The sequence below is a fragment of the Pezoporus wallicus genome, unplaced genomic scaffold, assembly GCF_028554395.1.
Source record: "Pezoporus wallicus isolate ANWC-B61680 ecotype Strahan unplaced genomic scaffold, APGP_CSIRO_Pwel_v1 contig_6464, whole genome shotgun sequence".
NCBI lineage: Eukaryota > Metazoa > Chordata > Aves > Psittaciformes > Psittacidae > Pezoporus > Pezoporus wallicus.
In genome coordinates this window covers 4504231-4524601 of record NW_026642130.1, presented here as the reverse complement: position 1 = coordinate 4524601, position 20371 = coordinate 4504231, and the positions used below count along the sequence as shown (strand labels likewise).

General features: G+C 42.6%; 1 protein-coding gene across 5 annotated transcripts in view; it reads right to left on the bottom strand.

Moving 5' to 3' along the window:
- RUNX2 (RUNX family transcription factor 2) overlaps positions 1-20371 on the bottom strand; it is a 161445-nt gene that overhangs the window by 100556 nt on the left and 40518 nt on the right. For 2 of the 5 annotated variants that reach the window (XM_057427509.1, XM_057427511.1), the window contains exon 4: positions 8196-8369. The exons of the other annotated variants lie outside the window; for them this stretch is intronic. In XM_057427509.1, coding sequence (XP_057283492.1) covers positions 8196-8369 — 174 coding nt within the window. The remainder of the gene's footprint in view (positions 1-8195; positions 8370-20371) is intronic. 5 annotated transcript variants of the gene reach the window in all.

Here is a 20371-nt window from a genome sequence, read left to right as displayed (position 1 = left end):
CCTGCTTTTCCAGACAACAAAACCTTGTAGTTTCAGCTATTCCTTGTTTATTTTTTCTGTTCAGACATGATTTGTTTGAAGAGATGTCTGGAAAGCAGATACTTCCTTGAAGCAAAATAACTATATAGATATATAAAAACCTTCAACTTTCCAATTTAAAGAGGATTTTCCTGGAGTTTGCCATTTATATTGAAGCTGAGTAATATAAATGGTTAACATAAACTCCTACAAAATCTGAAGGACACTTGATCATTAAATGTAATGAACTTCTTTGTTTTAACAATTTCAAGGCTAGGGTTGTATAGATTGGCGCAGGTTCAAATCTGACTGACTGCTCGTTGTTATATCTGATATCGACATATTTCCCTGCCTCATTCCACCACCATAATTCACCGTGCAGTCAATGGTAAATGATCTTCAACTGGGAACGGAAAGCCTAGGATTGCTGGAAAAACAATCTTGAAATTAATGATGTGTCAGGAGCACAATCTCAAATCCAAGCTCCTTCAAACTGCAAGAGCTTTTCAATCTCTGCTTCTGAATCTAAAACAGAGTCCCTTAAAGTTTTGGTTTTAGGTCAGCTCCAGTGCTGGAAGGAAATGATGTAGCAGGTAAAGGCCGGGGGAAAAATAATCTCAACAGAGGATGTTTTTACAGGAGTTTGGTCTAAGGTGGTGAAAACTGCCTTCTGGAGGTTCATGCCACTTCTAGTAGCACAATCCCCATGGCAAGAGCTTGAGTGTCTATGGCACCCTCACCACTTTGAACAGCCGTGCTAGACTTGTTTGTACATGTAACATCCTTAATCCAACAACTGTGAATACCTGTGTGGACACAAGAAGGACGAACGGCAAAAAGTGGTCTTTCAAAGGCTTTCATGGTCTTTCAGAAGAGTATCTCTCAGAGCGGTGTCAGACGCAGAATATGGAGCTGGATGGACAATCAGCTGACCCCAAAACATATCATATATTCTTACAACATCTACCTTAAATTTATACATGACTTCTATAGCTCATTCCAACCTCAGAGCCCCAACAGCACATTTCTTTTTCACATATATATATTTGATTTCAGCTCTCCATGAGACCAATATGGTGAGATTTTAAACTGTAAAGTGTTTTACAGAAAAAAAGAAAAAGGAACAAAGAGGATGGACTGCTAGTAAAGGCACTGTGCTGTGACTTGACTGTTTCTGGCTCTGAAGCAGATCTCCTATTGGACTTGGGTAACTTAACCCTACCTCCACGTCACACAATTTCTCCCTAAGTTTAAGGACAATAATTATATACTGCGTATTTAATTGGTGATTTTTTTTTTTAAGGTGCAAGGACTCCCTGACTACCTCACGCTCTAAACGGGGCACTTATCTTGGCTGGAAGCTTCCAACCCAGCTATTCAGCTGCAAACTTCAGCCCCTCTGAAACCAGAGTGTGAGCAACTTAGCTCCAGGAGAATTAAATCATGTCTTCTCATGGAAAAGGAAATAATATAGATGAAAATCCTCACCCAAATCAAACACCAGATGATGCAACAGAACTCAGTGACTGAGGAGAAGATCACAGTACCCCAGGCTGGAGGGCTACTGAGACTCCACCACACCAAGGCATGGCTGAGGTCATGGTTGAGGCAGGGTGGGGAATTTTGGCCTGGGGCTGACTGGCTTCAAGAGTCATCCCTGGCCCGTTAGGAAAACAGAAAATGAAGGTACAAGTTTCACCAGACCCTGGAATAAATGCCCTAAAGCCAGCCTCTGCTGACTGATAGCGGCCAAGGTTTGCATGAATGTGAGGCAAGAGAGCAGCGAAACGCGCTCGCTTTGCCAACCCAAAGGTGATCGCTAGCCCACAGGGTAAACGTCCCCCCTCAGCAGTGATGCGCAATCCCCAGAGTAAAATGTCTTGAGGCAGAGTCTAAAGCTGCTCTGTCTAGTCCCTGAAGGCGGACATGCAGCTGGGTCCCACATGGCACCCTTTGGTCCCACCAACAGACGTTCCTTGCAATGCTGCTGGAGCGGAGACTTTGGCTGCTGAGGCCCAACCAAGCCCATCTCTTTGAGTCCTGCATGTCACCAAACCAAACCTCCTTGGGAAAAGGAAGGTGCTGGGGGTACCACAGGGAAGTTCCAGATGCCAGAACAGCACTTCCAGGGCAGATCCATACAGACGCTTCTGAAGGAACACTCGGACACACTGAAGGAAACACCACAATGTCCTTAGGAAGGTCACCTTCAACTGACTTGGGCATGGAACGGGTGTAGTGACTACTTAGCATGTACCAGCAGGGAAGAACCCATGAGAAGACCTGTAAGAGGTTTTCTTTGGCCTCCTACACCAGAGAGCAGCTTCTCCATTTGCTCTAGCTGTAAGGATTATGCATGTCCACTGAGTCCCTGTAGGGCAGGGGCTGTGCACCATCACCCACATCACCATGTGCTCTGCAGGCACAGCACATCTTCCTAATTGAGAAAAACCCAGGGCAGATGAGAAACTTAAAGCTCTGAAGCAAAGCAAATGTGGATTCCTCCCTATAGGAATCCCTCCAAAACAAAGGAAAATAATATAAATATACAGCAAACAACCTGGGAGAAAGCCCCCCATCTTCCCATACAGCAGCCATGGGGAAGGGCTAGCAGCGCATTTAACAGCAGCTAAAGGAGTCAGAGAGCCACTCTGAGTTGGCATTTGCACTTGAAACTTTTGGAGAGATTCCTAAGAGCAGTCCTCCTTTTGTAAACATTTCTGTTATGCCTGTGTGGGTGTGAAGAAAAGTGCGGCTTTCAGCATATTTGTTCACAACAGGGCATATCGTGTGTATGCTGAGAGAGCCTGCGCGCAGCTCGGCTGAAACAAGTCAGTGGGGTGAGGTCTAAACTAATGCATGTACAGCTCAGTCCTGTTTCAGCTTCCAGGTAAACCTTGGTGAAGCAGGAGTATTGCAAGGTGTTACTGCCACATTTAGAGTCAGTGGGAGATAGACATGGTTTGACCTTTGTGGTCTCGGACTGACTGAATCAATGTACAACAGACCAATGGTTTTAAAAATCAGTCTAAGATTGGATGCACTGTATGAAACTCAAAAAGAATGAAAAAAGCCCCAGTGACCAGTTCTACCACCAATGATGACATTGGCTCTACAGCAACGTGACTTCCTTCAATGCAAATATTCTGAGTGTCAATGAAGAGAAGAAAAAAAAAACATAAACAGCCCTGAAGAATGAGTTTTTCCACTACTTTAGCACTGGATTATGAAGCAAACACATTTACTGTAGGAACATAAATCAATTTCCCATTTCCCAAGCTGTGGGAAGATCAGAGCACAATCACAGGCCCACAGCTCCTCGGCTGTAACACCCCAACGTCGCATGCACGCACTCTGCAAAACCTCTCTCATTTAAATCCAGCCATCAGCTCTAGCACTGGCTGCTGCTGCTTGTATTAGTGTTACTGCAGTACTGAAAAACAAGCTGCCTGGAGTTATCGTTGGTAAACAGTTGAGGCAAGTATCCTCACTTCTGATGTTAACAAAGCCACAATGTCTTTCTGCGGGAGCATCCAACTACTGCTGTAACATCCCCCAACCTCCAGCAAAACAACAACAAAATGCAGCTTTCTACTTGGACTATTTCTTACGTATCTTTAAAAGCCCAGGGCTTGATCTGAATTGCACAGTTCAATCCATGAAGACAAATCCAATGAAGATACACCCCAATGTACAGAAGCATAATTGAGACCAGATTCAGATTAAGCCTAGGGCTTGATCTGAATTGCCCACTTCAATCCATGAAGACAAATCCAATGGAGCTACATGGAGCCAATGTACAGAAGCATAACTGAGACCAGATTTTGGCCTGAAGAACCTCTACAACCATTTCTCCTCCCACCTCCCCAAGGGTCACATTTCTAGAAGATAGACAAAAAACAAACTACTGAACAAGTCATGCCAGTAGGGCAACTAAATTGTAAAGGACAAGGAAAAAATAAAGTTAAACGAATATTTTAATAGGAGAGGCACATGCTTTACCAAATGGAGGTTCACAATGGCAACTCGCCAGTCGCCTGAAGGATGCAATCAATTTACATAAAATACTGCAGACTGCAGCCACCCCTGTGTTCATGGCAGCAGAAATCTCAAATTCACCACTTCATCTGATGAGCCTCGTAGCTTTTATTCCACGTTACTGTGAGCTGAAGGCATGGTTTACCCTATAAGCTCATTACTTGGGCTAATTCTGAATTATCTGTTCCAAGTACTTTTTCTGACGTCTCTCAGATGGCTGTACATGTACACCAGCTACAAACCCATGTGTGCTTCAGAGTGATGCTGGTCCCAGCTAAAACACAGTCAACCCCTGGCAGGGCACTTGCACAGTGCTGGTCTAATCACAGCTACACAGTTCTGTTTCAAACCTGTCCTCCAGTTCATGGCCTTGGAGGACAGATGGGTCCCCACACTAACTTCCAGGTAATCCAGCTCTGAAGCCTTTCAGTCTGCTTCCTATAACCCTAAAAATGATGAGCATAACATCCCTGAAGTGATGGGGAGAGAAGGAGGAAAAAACAAAAAGCGTGACCTGCTTCTGAGTGTTGTTATTTCAGTGATGGAAGTCACAGGTTGCCTATAGATCAGATGGTGCCACAGTGGTGACGGAGCATGAAACCTCACTTAACTCCCACTTTATAGTTCCCGCACCCCAGCTGCCAGGGTCCTCGTGCTGTGGCTTTTCCTGGCTGATAGAAGCTAACCCTCACTGTTTGCATTTTAGAAAAACAACAGTTTTCCTTGCTTTATACTGCAACACTGATGCAACAGCTCAATGTCTGAATGGGAATGTAATTGGATACACGAGCAAGTCGTGCGAGTGTTGTTAGGGAAAGGGGAGAAAAATAAAACAGGCAAATATACCAGTATCCAAATGCAAACAGACAGGATTCATGATTTATGGGCAGCAAGCAGGGTTCAAATTGAATCTGCATTGCCTCAGCAAAGGCATCTGCTTATTGGACGATTTGTTTTTTAATCACCCTTCGATGTTGCTTTTGCAGAGTCCTACTTAAAATGCCATGTTGAATGAGGGCAACTCTGTGCCTTACACTGCCACAGCCCGGTCCTGTGACTTGCTGTGATTTGTACAACCTGCACTCTGATACTCTAGGAAAATAAACACAACCTAGACACAGAAAAGAAATATATGAGTGACCCCCGAAGTGCTGAGCTCTTTCAGACTCAGGTGTGGGCTAGACAGCCTTTCAATATTATTTCTGTTTAATCATGCAATAGCTATGCAAGACCTCAAGTGGAACGAAACAAAAACAGTTTATGTGCTTACTAGCAATTATATGTCGTAGGAAACCAGTATTTACCGTTAAAGTTATTAGGAATTAATTATTTTCCCTAAATTACTAGGTAAAAAGATTCAGAAACAAAGGTATTTCTAAAGGAATGCTTGCTTAATTCCTATAAAGGTAATAAAAAAAATCCTGTTTTTCAGACAAGGGTCTGTTCTCCTTTTAGTACATACTCAAGCCACACCAGCACAGTGACCATGTTAAGAAGGCAGCGGCATTCTCACTGAATACTGCACCACAACAAGGAAACTGGTGGAGGTGGACAGCCCAAACAACTCACTCCCTACCATCACACCAGGCGGATGTTTAGCAATTCTTCATGGTCACTTAACACTTGATCAAAGAGTTTTCTCCTCTGTGGCATCAACTTTGTCTCTTGTTGGCATGGTTTGTGTGGCAAGGAGCATCCATTCATTCCAGAAGAACTCGAGGGACTGTCTGCAAAAAGCATCCCAGCACTTTGGTGGAACATCAAAGCATGCTGAGCTTTACAGATTACAATCAACGTCCTGAAAAGCACCAAAAAGCCTCGTGGGGAAGCCAGCACAATTCACAGAGCTCGCACTGATGTAACATGCCACACTAATCACCTTATTAAATGGGAGGGCTACCAGAAAACTAAGAGTAGCCTTTGAGGGCTGGGTGTTTGTCTGTTCTAAATTGAGGAGGAGACAAGGGTGGGGATTAACCTGGCAAATACTGTTTTAGACCACTTCTGCACTGCAAGCTTTAATAAGAAAATGAGTCCTCACAGCTTTTGAGAAATGAAAGTAATTTGGGACTCTGAAGTACCCCATGACCATGAGTTTATCCAGCAAGAGAAGCACATAATTCACAATAGAACGAAAAGTCAGCCTGCCTTCCTCGGTTAAGCTCCCTTTCCTCTGCTCAACCAGCAACGCATCTTCCATGTCTTGATGAAGTCTCAGCTGGCACTTTGAACTCTTAAGTTTCAAGAAAAGACAGCAAATGCCACACAGCTTTGTTTTCAGTCAGGCTTATTTAAAACTCATCTAAAGTTTTCACCTCCTGGGTTTGTAAATGCTGCTGCTGATTCATAACGAGGCAGAGAAGTACCCTATTAATCAAACCCAGCAGAACATTTTCTACAGAAGGCATTTATGTGAATGAGAGCAACATATGAGGTTACACTTAGCAAGGAAGAAAATTACAAGGGGATCTCAGTTCTCGTGCTTCAGGGCATAAACTGATCACCAGATGGGGTCAGAAAGAATTTCACCCTCCTTCATTCCTAGATATTGCATTGCACAATAGGTAAACTATGGAGGCACAAGGAAGAAGGGAAAAAAAAGCTGATTATATCCCTGGATTTCCCCCTTGCTTTCTCAGGAACTGTGTCAACAAACATCACCAGACAGAAGACAATAGTTAGAAAAAATACTGGGCTTTAGTCTGACAGTTCTTACCAAGAAAATGATATGCACAAGAGCTCTGACTTCATATGTCCAATGAACAGAACACTAAGCCCAGCCAAAAAACCTGCTCTGGGAAGCTGGTGGGCAGCAAGTAGCACGCAATGGGTACTACAGACATATTTAACGTGTTACAAATATTTTACACTGACTAAAGGTAGACTTCTAGATCTGGGAGAACTTTGCCACAGCTCATGGGAACAATTTTTTTCTTTTCAGTTCTCCGAGTGCTTTGGGTTCAAATTAACCCACGTACTTCTCTTTCTTACTGCAAATTAATAAACCAGTTGAACTTTAAAAAAAGAAGAAAAAGAAAGAAGAAGAAAGCCACAACACTTTGTTAAAACCGCTAAGTTTCAGCTGGTATCATGTCAAAACCACTTGAAACATGAAACCAGAAATCTTCCCTGGTTGACTCAAAGACTATGTCTATACCAGGAGCGCTTACCAGTAAAGGAATACTGGTATTGGCAAAGGACTCCAGGTGCAGATGCAACTACACAGCAAAACTGAGTTTTAAAGGAGTCTAGTAAATTGAGCCAAGGGTTTTATTGGCAGACTGGCATCTAGGTGAAGTTCTCCAACAGTTCTAGCAAGTGAATTGTTCAGGGGCAACACCTCTTCACATCCTGCATAGACACAAATGTCAGCAAATATGTAGAAATGGCCAAAATTAGGTAGAGATCACTTTGAAACTCTTGAAAAATTTATCCAGTTCTGAATTTAGAAAAAAAATAATTGGCAAAATCAGTGTATTTTGTAGGCTTCACAGTTTTGTTGCAAACTTCTGGCATAGCCGCAGTTAAACATCTTATTTCAGTCTTATAATCTGTGACACATGGTATTTTATGATTTGTCTCAGCACAATCAAATCTGTCTCTCAGCATGCAATCATAAATGTTGCATGCAACCCTCACAAGCAAACTTTGGAGATTTCTCCATAACCCAGTTCATTTATTGTAACAGTGGTCAGCACTGGTGCTAGAAGGAAACCACCACGTAAGAAGATTGTGTTATTATTCCAATAGAAGGACCATTAAATGCTGGCTGCTTCCCTCAACAAGAGTGCAAAATAAAAAGGCTGAATAAAAACCTTCATTCTGTTACACACTTAATATGTACTACCGCACACACCAAGTAGAAGACAGAGCAACGTGGCAGTTAGTTAGGATTTCACCAGATTCCTCCTCAATTTGCCCAGATTGACTACTTTTGATTATTTTGATTTATGGCAAGACGATAAAGAAAGACATTTTCAGCTTCAAACACTATAGAAAAAATCCACTTCCCACCTAGCTTTGCTTGGAACACATCTCTCACTCTGTAACAGCCTCTTTTACTACAGTTGAGACACAAATATCCATAAGCAATTACTAATGTTTCCTAAGCAAGTCAAACCTATGGTTCTGTCTCTTACCTGTAATCTGACTCTGTCCTTGTGGATTAAAAGGACTTGGTGCAGAGTTCAGAGAGGGCCGTGGGCTCTGGGTCGGGACCCCTACTCTCATACTGGGATGAGGAATGCGCCCTAAATCACTGAGGCGTTCAGAGAACAAACTAGGTTTAGAGTCATCAAGCTTCTGTCTGTGCCCTGGAAATAGCAAATCATAAAATAAAAGCGTTAATAACAAGATTTAGTAATTTAACACACCCCAAAAAAACCCAAAGTGGCTTCTAAGGACCTGTTATTAGATTTAACGGACTTATAGGTATCTCATCTACCCCCAATAACACAGTGAAATTGGTGGGAGGAATTGTGTTGGGTCATGGCTGCGCTGGTGAAAGCCTTATTGATCACAACTGTGTCCATAAAGAATTGTAACATGTTACAATCTGTATCAGAATAAGCACTTATTAGGACACCCACACAAGGTCCTTTTTTGTCTTTTTTTTTTTTTTTGCTTCTTTAACTACACTATGTAGTTAAAGGGGCAAACTTTCTTTTCCAAAAGCATGCCACATAAGTAAGTACTAGTTATCAGCTGGGACAGTTACTCCATGCTTGGTTTATATGTTGTGGATTTTTTTGCTATGAAAATGCAAGCTTTTTTTCTCCCCTTACATTTCTTCTCCTTAACTCTGTCACAGTTAGTCATTAGCTTTCATTCCTCTACAAAATAAACAGTCACTGTCATTTGAGAAGAGCAATACTGCAAGGAAAACCTTCAGAGCTGCTCGCCAAGACTGGGTCCTGCACTCCCTTGTTTGGTCAACCTTCCTCAGTGCTCCTACTTCTCTCTCGCAAAACAGGCTAACTGCCCTCATGTCTCATGGCCACACTGGGAACACTCAGTTGTGGGTGCTCAGTTGCCAACATGTAAAGGGGAAAAATGGCCAAAGCAAGAGGATGTCACAAGTGGTACTGTTCATGTTATCACTGAGATGTTTCAAGAGTAAAGGCTTTTCTCTCTGCTGTATTTTTGTTCCTGGGTTTAATTTCTTTCCGAAGTAGTTAGAGAACACTTCTGGCCCAATGGCACCTTCGAATGTGAGGCACAGAAGGTGTTATTTCTATCATTCAACATATAGAGAAACAGGCATGCATAAAGATTAAGGTGAAGACTAATTTTACTTAACTTTAGCCATTCATAAATCAGGCATCTAGTCTAAACTCTAAACTCTTCTAATGTAGACTTCCTCTACAGTTAATGGAAAGAAATAGCTACTTCCAGAGGGCAATTAATCTCATTTGTCTCTGACACCAGTCTTAAAATGCGGTGATTCACCACCTGAGTTTGCTTTCCCTTCCTTCTCTGATCAGAGAGGGAACACACATGACTAGTTTAATTAGACACCCTCACCATTAGTCAATATTAAATGGAATGAATCTTACCCTAAGTTACCAACCAAGGTCACACAAAAAGCCTCTGGCAAAGCTGAAACAGGGGCCCAAGCCCCTGACTGCAACCCAGAACCACATCTGTCCCCATCCCTGCAGTGCTGGGGCACAGCCATAAGCAATAACTGGTAGGGTATTTTTTTGCTTTTAACAATAAGAAGGGTCTCTGGTAGGGTATGTGCTTGAACCCTTCCTAATGATCCCCAGTGGCCTGAGATAATCCACACTGTCACTCAGCAGTGTGAACACAGCCATCTGTCTGGAGGCTATGAGAGTTTAGCTTTGCAAGGCATGGTCAGATTGTCCCACAGGTCTTAGGGCCAGAGAATAATTTCTGGCACTGGTTAATATATTTTAAAAGCATAAATGAGGCCTGAATTGAGACTGAGTCTGAGAGTGAACCATCAGACTGCCACTTTTTTAAGAAATCTCTTTTTATGGCACCTCTCACCACAGCACAGAAGTACACAGATTCACATCATCCAACTGGGACCATGGTGCTTACAGGACACGTAGGCAAAGTGATGTCAGTACTAAACAGCTAAATCCAAACTACATTCTGCGAAATCACGGTTCTAGATAGAGAAGTGAAGGATTCGGGATGGGAGATTGAGAAGAAACTGGATGGAATTTAATTTTGGAGAAGCTTCTCTGGCAATTTAAAAAAAATAATTAGCTGACCCATTATTCTGCACTTTGAAGTATGATTTTTCTCGCCCAGGATGACTCAGTCTAGAAGTACAGGGGTAGGCGGGAGCTTTCTCCTTAAGGAGAAGGTGCTACTCTATATTACAGCTTGCAGGGGTGGCTACTTCTCCCTGCAGGAGGTATCAATCACTTTAAATCAGGAATGATTTTTGGTGGGCTTGTAAAAACTCTGTGAAGGCAGCTTAATTAACAGGATAACATCTAACCTGGTAGTCTTTAGCATTATCTTTTCAATCTATTTAAATTACAACTTGTACAAGCTGGGTGCTGCTAAATCTGATGAAACAACTTTCACAAACACACGCAGTCAGTACTCTCTTGGGATTTTCCTTCTCCATCTTCTTTTCCTCCAAAATTTTTATGTATTTGCTTTTTCCTTTGCCACTTGTATTTTCCACTCTGTTTTTTAAAAGCATCTCCTTCCTCTCCCCTTTTCCCTTTTAGTAATTCCTAATCATATTTTGGCAAATTCAAGAGGGCTCAAAATAAGACAAACATGATTAGCCTATCTCTGGCCTCACACACCAGGGCTGACTTTATCTGGGAACGAAGGTACCCCCAGAGTGAATTTTATCTTCTGTTTTCATAGAAAAATCCTGCACTATATTCATACAGTGCCCTTTTTGCTAAAGAATCACTATCAAAATGATACACAAGCTATTTTTACTGACTTCAGATAACCCAGTGAACACTTGTTATATAGGTCACCACTCCTGTACTAATCTGTGCATGATAACTCCCAGCTTTGTTTGTCTGCCTCAGCATACCTTTGCTAGAAAAGAGCTTATATTTAATTTTGGGTATTATTATTATAATGAACTAGGTCTATCACAGAAAGTCCAAATTCAGCAAGGTAGCAGTGCACTTCAGTATAGGCAGGTGGAAAAAAAAAAAAAAAAAAGAGGAAAAAAAAAAAAGAAAAGAGGGCACAAGAAAGAAATAAGAAGAAAGATTCCCACATCTGGTTGAATTTAAATGATCTGGAGATGTGTGGGTTTGGGTTTTGCCACCTCCCCCCCAAATAAAAATGTAGGGAAAGAACTATATGTACATCTGGAAGACCCCAGGCATCAATGGAACTGCAAGTCCTCAGAAACCAGCAAGGGGCCAAAGGCAGACTTGCCTTCGCCTTCTGGACACTTAAAATTTAGGGTTGTAACACAGAGTCATGTTGTGGCAAAGAGATCCACAGAAGGAGGCACACTCCCCCAGTGAAATGTCCCAGTGAGATGAGATTACATTACAGCTTCGCACGTTATGGGTTACTATGCTTTCATATAAGCTAAGACGTGCTCACATTGAAAGTAAGCAGGAAAATCAACAAAACCTTCATATTCAGGAGGTGCTCACAGAACAGCATGGGCAACTTAAATAAATCTCTTGCCCTGATTCCTGTGCAGAAAAAGAAAAAAAAATCCTATTAAATACAGAGCAGCCATGAGGTATGGGCTGAAAACTCTCTAAAAACGCCTTCTGAGTAGCACATAAGCAGCAGCTATGAAATAGGTGATACATGTTTAAAACTCATTCCACAAGCTGCTTTTCATCTCTCATTGATATATGTGTCCGTTGACAGAGAAATTCCTGATCCCAGGGGAGTGCACTAAGAAAAGCTGTATCCTTGGTCTCCATCATGAGGCGTAATTTTATTTCAGGAAAAAAGATTAGGGTAGCAAGTGTGGATAGCTCAGGGAGAATCTGTGATCTGCTGCAGCAGTGAGTATATTAAAAAGCAATATAAAAGCTACATAAAGAACAGAATAAACCACTGTTGCAGATATCCCAATCCCTACAACACTCATTTAGTGCAGGCTGCTCTGTTACAAAGATGACTTTGCGGAATGAATTGGGCTTGGAGAGAGACAAAATGGCAACAGACATAGGGAGTCTTGGATGTGAAATGTAGTGAAAAAGATTGAGGCTGTCCCAGGAGTCACTGAATAAGAATAGGACCTGGCAGCCATTGGTATCAATCAGGTTACAGGCAAGGAGATGGAAAGAGAAAAATTAAGAATGAATAAACAGAAGCTATACAAGCTGTTCTGATTTGTCTGTGGTCATAGTACAAAATACATTAGATATTAGAAATCTATTATTTGCTGTAAAATGACAAGCAATATTCTAGTCTCTCACTGCTACTCAGCTATTTCAAGCTGAACACCAACCTGAGTCTTAGTTTCTGGAGACATAAAACATTGCCATTAATCCACTCCAGTACCAGTTCTGGCCATTTTACGTGAACCAAACCAGAAAATAGTACCGAGAAAGTGCAGTAAGGTCCCTGCAAATTGCAGCCATCCAGCCAGTGTCTGTGCTGCTGCTTCAGCCAGCCCAGGCAGGACAGCCTCAGAACATGTTAAAATGGTCCATAGAAGTGAACATTCAATTATCACATCCCAGGCATGGCAGGAGATGTGAGAAGGCTTCATATCCAGCTTAATCACTTCAGTTTAAACTAAACGAAGGAATGTCTTTCAGATCAAAGCAAAGCAATCTTGAGTGTGCTGGATGTGGTAACTGGAAAGGGACATAAGCTCACCCCTCATCACTGAACTTCCACTGCTCCTCTGGAGAAGTCAAGATGTAAATCAGGCCATGGAAGAGGCTGACTTGCAGAATGTAAATGTGGTGTTGATGCTTAAAGATTTTTACCTCCTTTGGGGAGGAGGGGTGTGTGTTTTTATCTTTCATCTTGTGGGTGTGGAACTGAAAACTAATCAGATTATACTACACGTGGCCTTGCCAGATGCTGACACTCAGGGACTCCCTTTCTTTGTACCCTGTACACCACCCACCAGTTTTTGTGTGTGTGTGTGTGTGTTTTTTCTGGTACCAAGGAGATCTGGTTACCAGATTTTCAACAGATGCTTTTATCACTCTCAAGTGGGTTAGCTATTTTCAGTCATCACCGAGTTCTATCTTTTCTGCTCTTGCTTTAACAACAAGAAGTACGATGGAGTCAGGTGTCTCCATAAAAGAGCCAAGGGAAGGCAGAAAGATCATGAAAGTAAGAAGCTGAGCTCTCATCTGCTGGGAACACATCTGCCAGGTCATCCCAAGCAGAATGGAGGGTGATGGCCCAACATGAAATACCACCGTGGTTTCTATTTGCTCTATGTCATGAGTGCACTTAGCATCAGTCAATCCATGGAGCACCCACTCCATGGAGTAACTACAGCTGGAAGGGGCAAACAAATAAATTCTCTGAACTTCAGGGCTAGTAACTGAGGCTGCCTATGGCTCTGGGCTCAGTGCTGCAATTGAGAAGAAGATAACGCTACTGAAAAGGGACTTTCCATCAGGCTAAGGGGTGGCAGAAACACGAAGCTTCTGTGTATGTGCGGTAGGAGACAATCTCGCACCACAAAAATGGCAGGTTACATGTCCTCTGAATTTCATCACAAATTCTTCTTAGATTCTGTTTGGATGTCTTCCTGCATTTCATCCCATTTGGTCCTGTGGATCACTTGCTAACTAGAAGTTACTGATATGGGCTTGACTGTGAATTTATCTACAGGCTTGTGAAGCTGAAGTCAGGGAAGCCAAATGTATGCCATAGTAAAGGAGCCGAGACCTCAGCCTAAGGCTACTTAACAGCTGTTATGCAGGGACTGAATAATGCTAGGCATTCATCATGAAGCAGAAATATTCATTGTTCTGTTACAGATTTCAGACAATACAACGCTGCACCAAGATGTCACTCCAAAGCAGTGTCAATCTACACACTGGAGGTAAAAAATAAGAGAGCTGTAAATCACCAAAAGCCCAGAAAATGCACACCAGCTTTTAGCAAGGAAAAAATCATTGAAGCAAATCATTAAGGGTCCCTTTTGTGTCCCTTGTCTTGTGACAAACTGTCATCCCCAGGCTGGCTTCTCCCCACCCGGTCCTACCGAATGCACCCAATGCAAAGTTCATGAAAAAAAGCCCAAAACACGAAAGAGATGAACAGTTTTTACCCAGGGAAAGGGAAGGCTTGGAACCCTTCCAGTCTCTTGGGTAAAGACACAATCATGAGAAGAAAAATATAATCCACCCAAGAGACGTAATTACATAATTAGGCCATAGGCTGTGCATAGGAAAGATTCATAAAACAAGGAGCTACATAGGTGCAGTAACTGCAGTTAATTCACTCAATGGAGGAAAAAAAGTTTGTGTTTTAAATAGCTGAGGGCACAAGTTTGTATTAGACTGCAGAGCTTATTCTCCCAACTGTACACAAAGCCCTATTAGTGTCAATAGGAGTCACTCAGACGCAGGCAGAAAACAAGATCCTGTCTCTTTTTGTTCTTAAAAAAAAAGACTTGGTTTTCACCCAAAGCAGGTAAATCCTGTACCTGAAACTACTGCAGAGAAAATTAAACAAATAAAGGCAGAGGAACATAAGCTGTGGATGGGCTCAGTTCCTATACAATGACTCTAATGTGGCCCATTGCCAAAAATTCCACTGAGCTTTTCCTCCCTGACACCTGCTCTCCCAAAGGTCTGCAGACTACTGCTATGGCTCCAAAAGGGCCAGATCCAGCTCTCAGGGGAACCAGTTATGTTACTGTCTTCTTGGAGTTGTGGCTTCAACACTGGGTGAGCAGAGGCAGGGGCAGGTTTGAACCCTAGTGCAGAAGTCAAGCCTGTGGAGCATCTCTGGTGTTGATGATCATCTTCCTGCTGACTTACTGGGAGCAAAAGCAAATGTCAGTTCAGCTCATCCCACTGGCAGCCTGCCCAGCATGGGACCAAGTCAGTGCTTCCAGCATGTCAAAGGGAGGAAGGGCCAGGAAAGGGTGAGGCGAAATGATCCCATGGATGTGTAACCTGTGTCTCTTCATGCTCATGGGGATGACTCTAACCCAGCCATCGCAAAGCCTTTGAGGATAGGAAGTGCTGTCAATGCTTTTTGGAATTCAGCTGGGGTCTGTGGAAAGCATGCATCCAGCTGAAAGACAGACCCACAGCTAGGGGGTTTTCAACAAACTCCAACAGCTGCAGAGAAGCCTCTCATTCCTAAAATTTCTCAATGTAGAGAGGCAAAAATGCTTGCTCGGAGCAGGGCTGCTCCTTAGGCAGAGAAGGGACTGATGGGAGGCATTTAGCAGGGGCTGAGCTGCCCAAGAAGCCTGCACAGGGAAAGCTGTGTTAAAGCAACAAGCCCAGAAGATTTAATGAATTAAACCAGAATGGTGCTTTGAGAAAAAGGACAAGCAGAGCAGGAAAGGGCTTGAATGGGGCTGCTTTAGCACTGGTTCATTCCCACCCTTCAATTCACCCCAGCATTGCAGGATCCTGCCCCTCTGCTCTGCCCCTCTGCTGTGGTAGTGACTCTGCTCATGAGTAAATGAGCAAGGTCTCCCCTTGCTGTAGCGTTTTGCTTTTTCCTTTTCCTTTCTTTTTGAAAAGCTTTTGAATTCTGACTTGGATCTTGAACCTTGTTCTGCAAAGCTGAGCAACATGCCCTATGAACACCAGCATGAAACAGCTGAGTTGAGGAGGGAGAAGGTGGGACCCCCTTGTTCCACAACACTCTGCCTCCACCTTTTCTATCCATCCTTCATGAACATAAAGGCATCTCTTGTGCACGTGTGCCAGGAAACCAGCTAAACATTGCTGGCATCGCCGCTCAGAGACATTAAAGACAACTCATATAAACAGGCTGTCACGCAAGTCTAGGTCCCTGCCTTAATTCCCTTTGCATGCTGGTATCTGCTATGCTCTCCCTCTTCTCCTCCTCCTCTATTTTAACAGAAGCAGGGAAGAGGGAGAGCGAGGGCTGCCCCACAAAAGTGCAAGAGCTCCCCATTCTGATTTTATCATCCTCATCCTAACCAAGCAATATCTTTGAGGAGTAAGGCGTTTCCCCCCCCCCCCCCCCAAAGATAGCTATCCTCTAAAGAGGTCACCAGCTTTTGTTGCTTGTGCAGCAACGAGCAGTAAAGATCATAGCAAATGAAGGGGGTGAGGCTGGGAAGGAGGGGAGAGAAAAAAGTTCTCCTTGAACTGGTCTCCCTCCAGCTAGCAGAAGGGGATGGTTTTCTTAACGCTTGCGAAACCTGATTACTTGGTAAGAATGAAAAGGGGGGCAATGTAAACACAGCCATTAAACCAGATTTAAGGCGCTCAGTTTAAATCTAGACTAAGAGCTCTCCGATGCTACACTGCTCTGCTCTCTAGACACCAATGAGGTGCATTTTCATTTCTGGTTTTGTTTTACGCCCCCAAAACCAGGAGCGTGTTGCAGGCTGAATGCTGTGGTTAAAATGGGAATTCAGGCATGGAAGAAACAACAGTTGAGCAATAATAGATGGATGTGTGCATGTTTGCACTCTATCTTTCAACACACTGTTTTGCTGTGTTACAGGACTACCGTGTTTATATCCATGCTGCAGGTTTTAAGCAGATTGTTTAAACTTGATTAAAGTGGGGTATTTCTAAAATAACCTTACTAATAAAATTCAGCTGGCTGAAGAAACCCGAAAATGTTACAAATAAAAAAGATGCCATTTCAATCTACACTGGCAGGGGTAATATGACATAAACTCCAACAGAAAACAGTCTTTGCAAGTTCGACTCGAAGGATTATCTTGTGTATCAGCACCCTCTGTGGCAGAGTAGCATTTATCCATGTATCCACCCATGTTAATGCTGTTGCACAATTTACTACAGCCGTGATAGACAGGTAATTGCTTCATCCACCCAAGTGTAATAAGTGGAGTCTACTATGTTAATCCTTGTATTCTTATTGTCTGCGAATGCCAAGGAAGGGAGACACGTACACTGAAAACCCTACCCTCTATTTCCAAAACTACTGTAGTTTACCCTCAGACCTGCTAAGGTGTTCTTACTGCATTCCACTCCCCTGCTCACAGTGCCAAGAATTTTGAGTAGTATCAAGTTATTGTTACACAAAGGGCACCTACGCACTCAGGTTCATAGGGAAGCAGAAGCAGGATGCAGCAGTCTTTAGAAAACAAAACAAAACACACTCAAACATCTTTTCCTATTCAGTAAATATAACAGGCAAGCATTACTCATTCCCAGGCATAGCAGAAAAAGTAATTAACCTGTCCTTCTAAAACTGAACATCCATCCAGTTTATGTGCAATCTATCTGCTTGTTGAGAAATGTCATTTAGGTGCTGGCCCATCAGCGTGTTCCCATAAATATCTGTATTATTTTTTTTATTTTCAATATCAAAACCAGGCATATCTTTTGAAAAGTTTACAGATTCCTGGCAGCCCCATGACCTTAGGTTTGTGGCATCAAATTTGTAATGACAGTTTGATGGATGTCTCCCTTTCTTCCTCCTGAAAGGTACAAAGAATTGGTGGTTCCCTGAGTAAAAAATATGCTTAATGCTGTCCTTTGCTCTTATTTATATACTTGAGTGCTCAAGATGTCTTGCACTGCTGGCACTAGGTGGGTTTTTTTGGGGCATCTTTAATGTTGCAGAAGGAACCCAACCTTCTCTGTAATCAGAGTGCTTGCAGAAGCACCTACACAATGTGTAAATTTTGACGATGGAGAGCCTTAAGCTGTACATAAATGACGCAGCTGGACTTAAGAGAAGGAATGTTGGCCTGAAGATCCTGCCAACAATCCTAGAGGTGAGTCCTTTGCTATACTCCACCTCTATCTGCAAACGCCCACAGGGGCATTTCTGTTCAGGTGGAAGCTGGGATGGATTAATCTCTGCTTTCATGTCTTTGAAGAAAAGAAAGTGTTATCTAAAGGCTTAAAACGCAGTCATAGCAGATGCATGGACTGGAGTTCAGTGTCACAAGGCTGCCCAATGACTATCATTAATGATACTGAATTATAAGGTATTTTATGGATCTTTGGCGAATTAATATTATTTTAATACTTGGATGATGCAATACGAAGCATGATCATAAAGCCTTGAGATGATTTCCAGTAGTGAGGAGTCCTCCAGACTTTGGAGAGAGGGGTCAGAATTCAGAATGATCTCAGCAAATTGGAGAAATGATACTTGACATGTCATTAGTAAAATGGCATGCAGTAGAAGTGCATCGTACTACACTTCGGAGCAATAAACATCAAATGCTTGAATGCACCCCAACAATAAACCTATTAGCCAGCAGCACTGCAGAGGCAGATCTGAGGGTAACAGGGAGTTGCAAGCTGAATATGAGTCAATAATGAGATTCTGTCATTTTAAAAAATAAAATACAGTTAATAAGTAAATGCATTCCTGGAAAAGTTTACTGGTTATGTTGCATAGAAGACAGAGATGGGAGCTATGACACCGAGCTCAGACATGGTGAGACGTCAGCTGGACTGTTTTATCCATTTTTGGGACACCACCCGCTAAGAAAGATACAGACAAATGAGAAAGAATCCAGAGAAGAGCAACAGGAGCGATAAGAGATTTAGAAAGCATGACCTATATGGAAAAGTTGAAGGAAATACATTTGTTTAGTCTAGAAAAGAGACAAGCAGGAAAGCACATGATAAGAGTAAAATGTTTTCTAAAGAAAATGGTAATCAATTGATCTCAATGTCAGCTGAAAACAGAACAAGAAAAAGCTGGCTTCATTTGAGGTAGAAGAGACTTAAAGAGATTAATGTGTGGTATTAGCAAACTCCTTTTTAAGTATGAAAGAAAAAAACAAAGAAAAACAGACTTGGTAAGTGGAAGGCACAGTACTGGAGGATTTAAGAATTTGGACAGATGTCAGTGATGATCTAAGTATATATAATACTTCCTCCGAGGAAAAATGGACTAGGCTGCCTGAGGTTTCTTTTAGCCCTACTGTTCTAGGACTGAGTGATTGTCTGTGCTCGGTTAAGTCACGTACACAGTATTTTTACCATGAGTACATGAAGTCAGGCAGCTCATGCTGACTGTGGGCCTGAAGCTACAAAGGGTTCAACATCTCCAGCTGCCATGAAAGGGCAGGGTGAAATGAGGGCTGTGTCTGCTTCAATATTCCAGACCACAAGGAACCTGAGTTTGAAAGTGCTGGTCTTAACCCCTCTGTGCCATTTTCCTATGGCTCTAGCTTCAGATAAACCATAATTTCTTTGCCTCACAGTGGGTATTATAAGATTTATTTCACCATAAATTCAGCAAGCACAACTCTTGCTGTTTATTTTCCACTAGTTTTCAGGGGAGACACAACAAAGTAAAACTAGAATTTCCTGCATCCCCAGCTGAAGGTCCAGAATACTAGTACATGACTGGTTTTAGTTACTTTCTTATTTATGCATCTGCTGGTTACTCAAAGAAGCACGGTCCTCAACAGAATAGCCCCGGCCACTCCCTTTTCTAAACCTTATGCACTCCTTTCCATCCCTGTATGAAGAATAAGGACATCAAAAAGACAAACTTCTTGGGAAAAAAAACCCAAACCACTCAGCCTGGAAGCAAATGTTTTGGACAGCCTATGTATTCTATGAGAATGTAGGGGAACTCAGTGTAGTGAGAGATTATAAAATCCTGGGATTTTCTGACAAAACAGCCTCATTATTTGCATTATTTCCTTCTGGAAGTGCTTCATTCATAACCATCTCCACTGGGTTGTTGGGTTTTTTTTCCCTTTGGCAGAAAAGCAAAGCAAAGCTACATTCTGCTGTGAGCTACATAAACACAAATCCCATCCTTCGTACAGGAACTCCTGTCCTACATACATTCATCTCACATTAAAACCCTGCAGCCCTAAGGCTGACTGCCTCTACCCAACCTCTGTTTAATAACATAACGTCCAAAACTCAGCAAAGCGTTGCAAGTGCATGAGGTACAAGTTGCTGGCCAAACTTAAGCGTGTCCTTACGGGCTCTGCAGGTTGCTAATTCAGCGCTAAACCAGGTGTTTAACCTGCTTAGGGGCCATGCCTCCAATCGAAAGCCCCAGGGGGCACAAAGGGGAGGGAGGTGAGTGAAACAACTGGATCTGGCTGTGAGGAATGCTGGGTTTTGTGAAGGGCTCTGGCAGGGGGCTGACCCGTTTGCCGACAGTTGTAAAGTTTGTTTAGTAGCAGGGAGCCTCCTGTGAAATTAAAAACAATAGGAAAACAGAGTCCTGGAGAATAAAT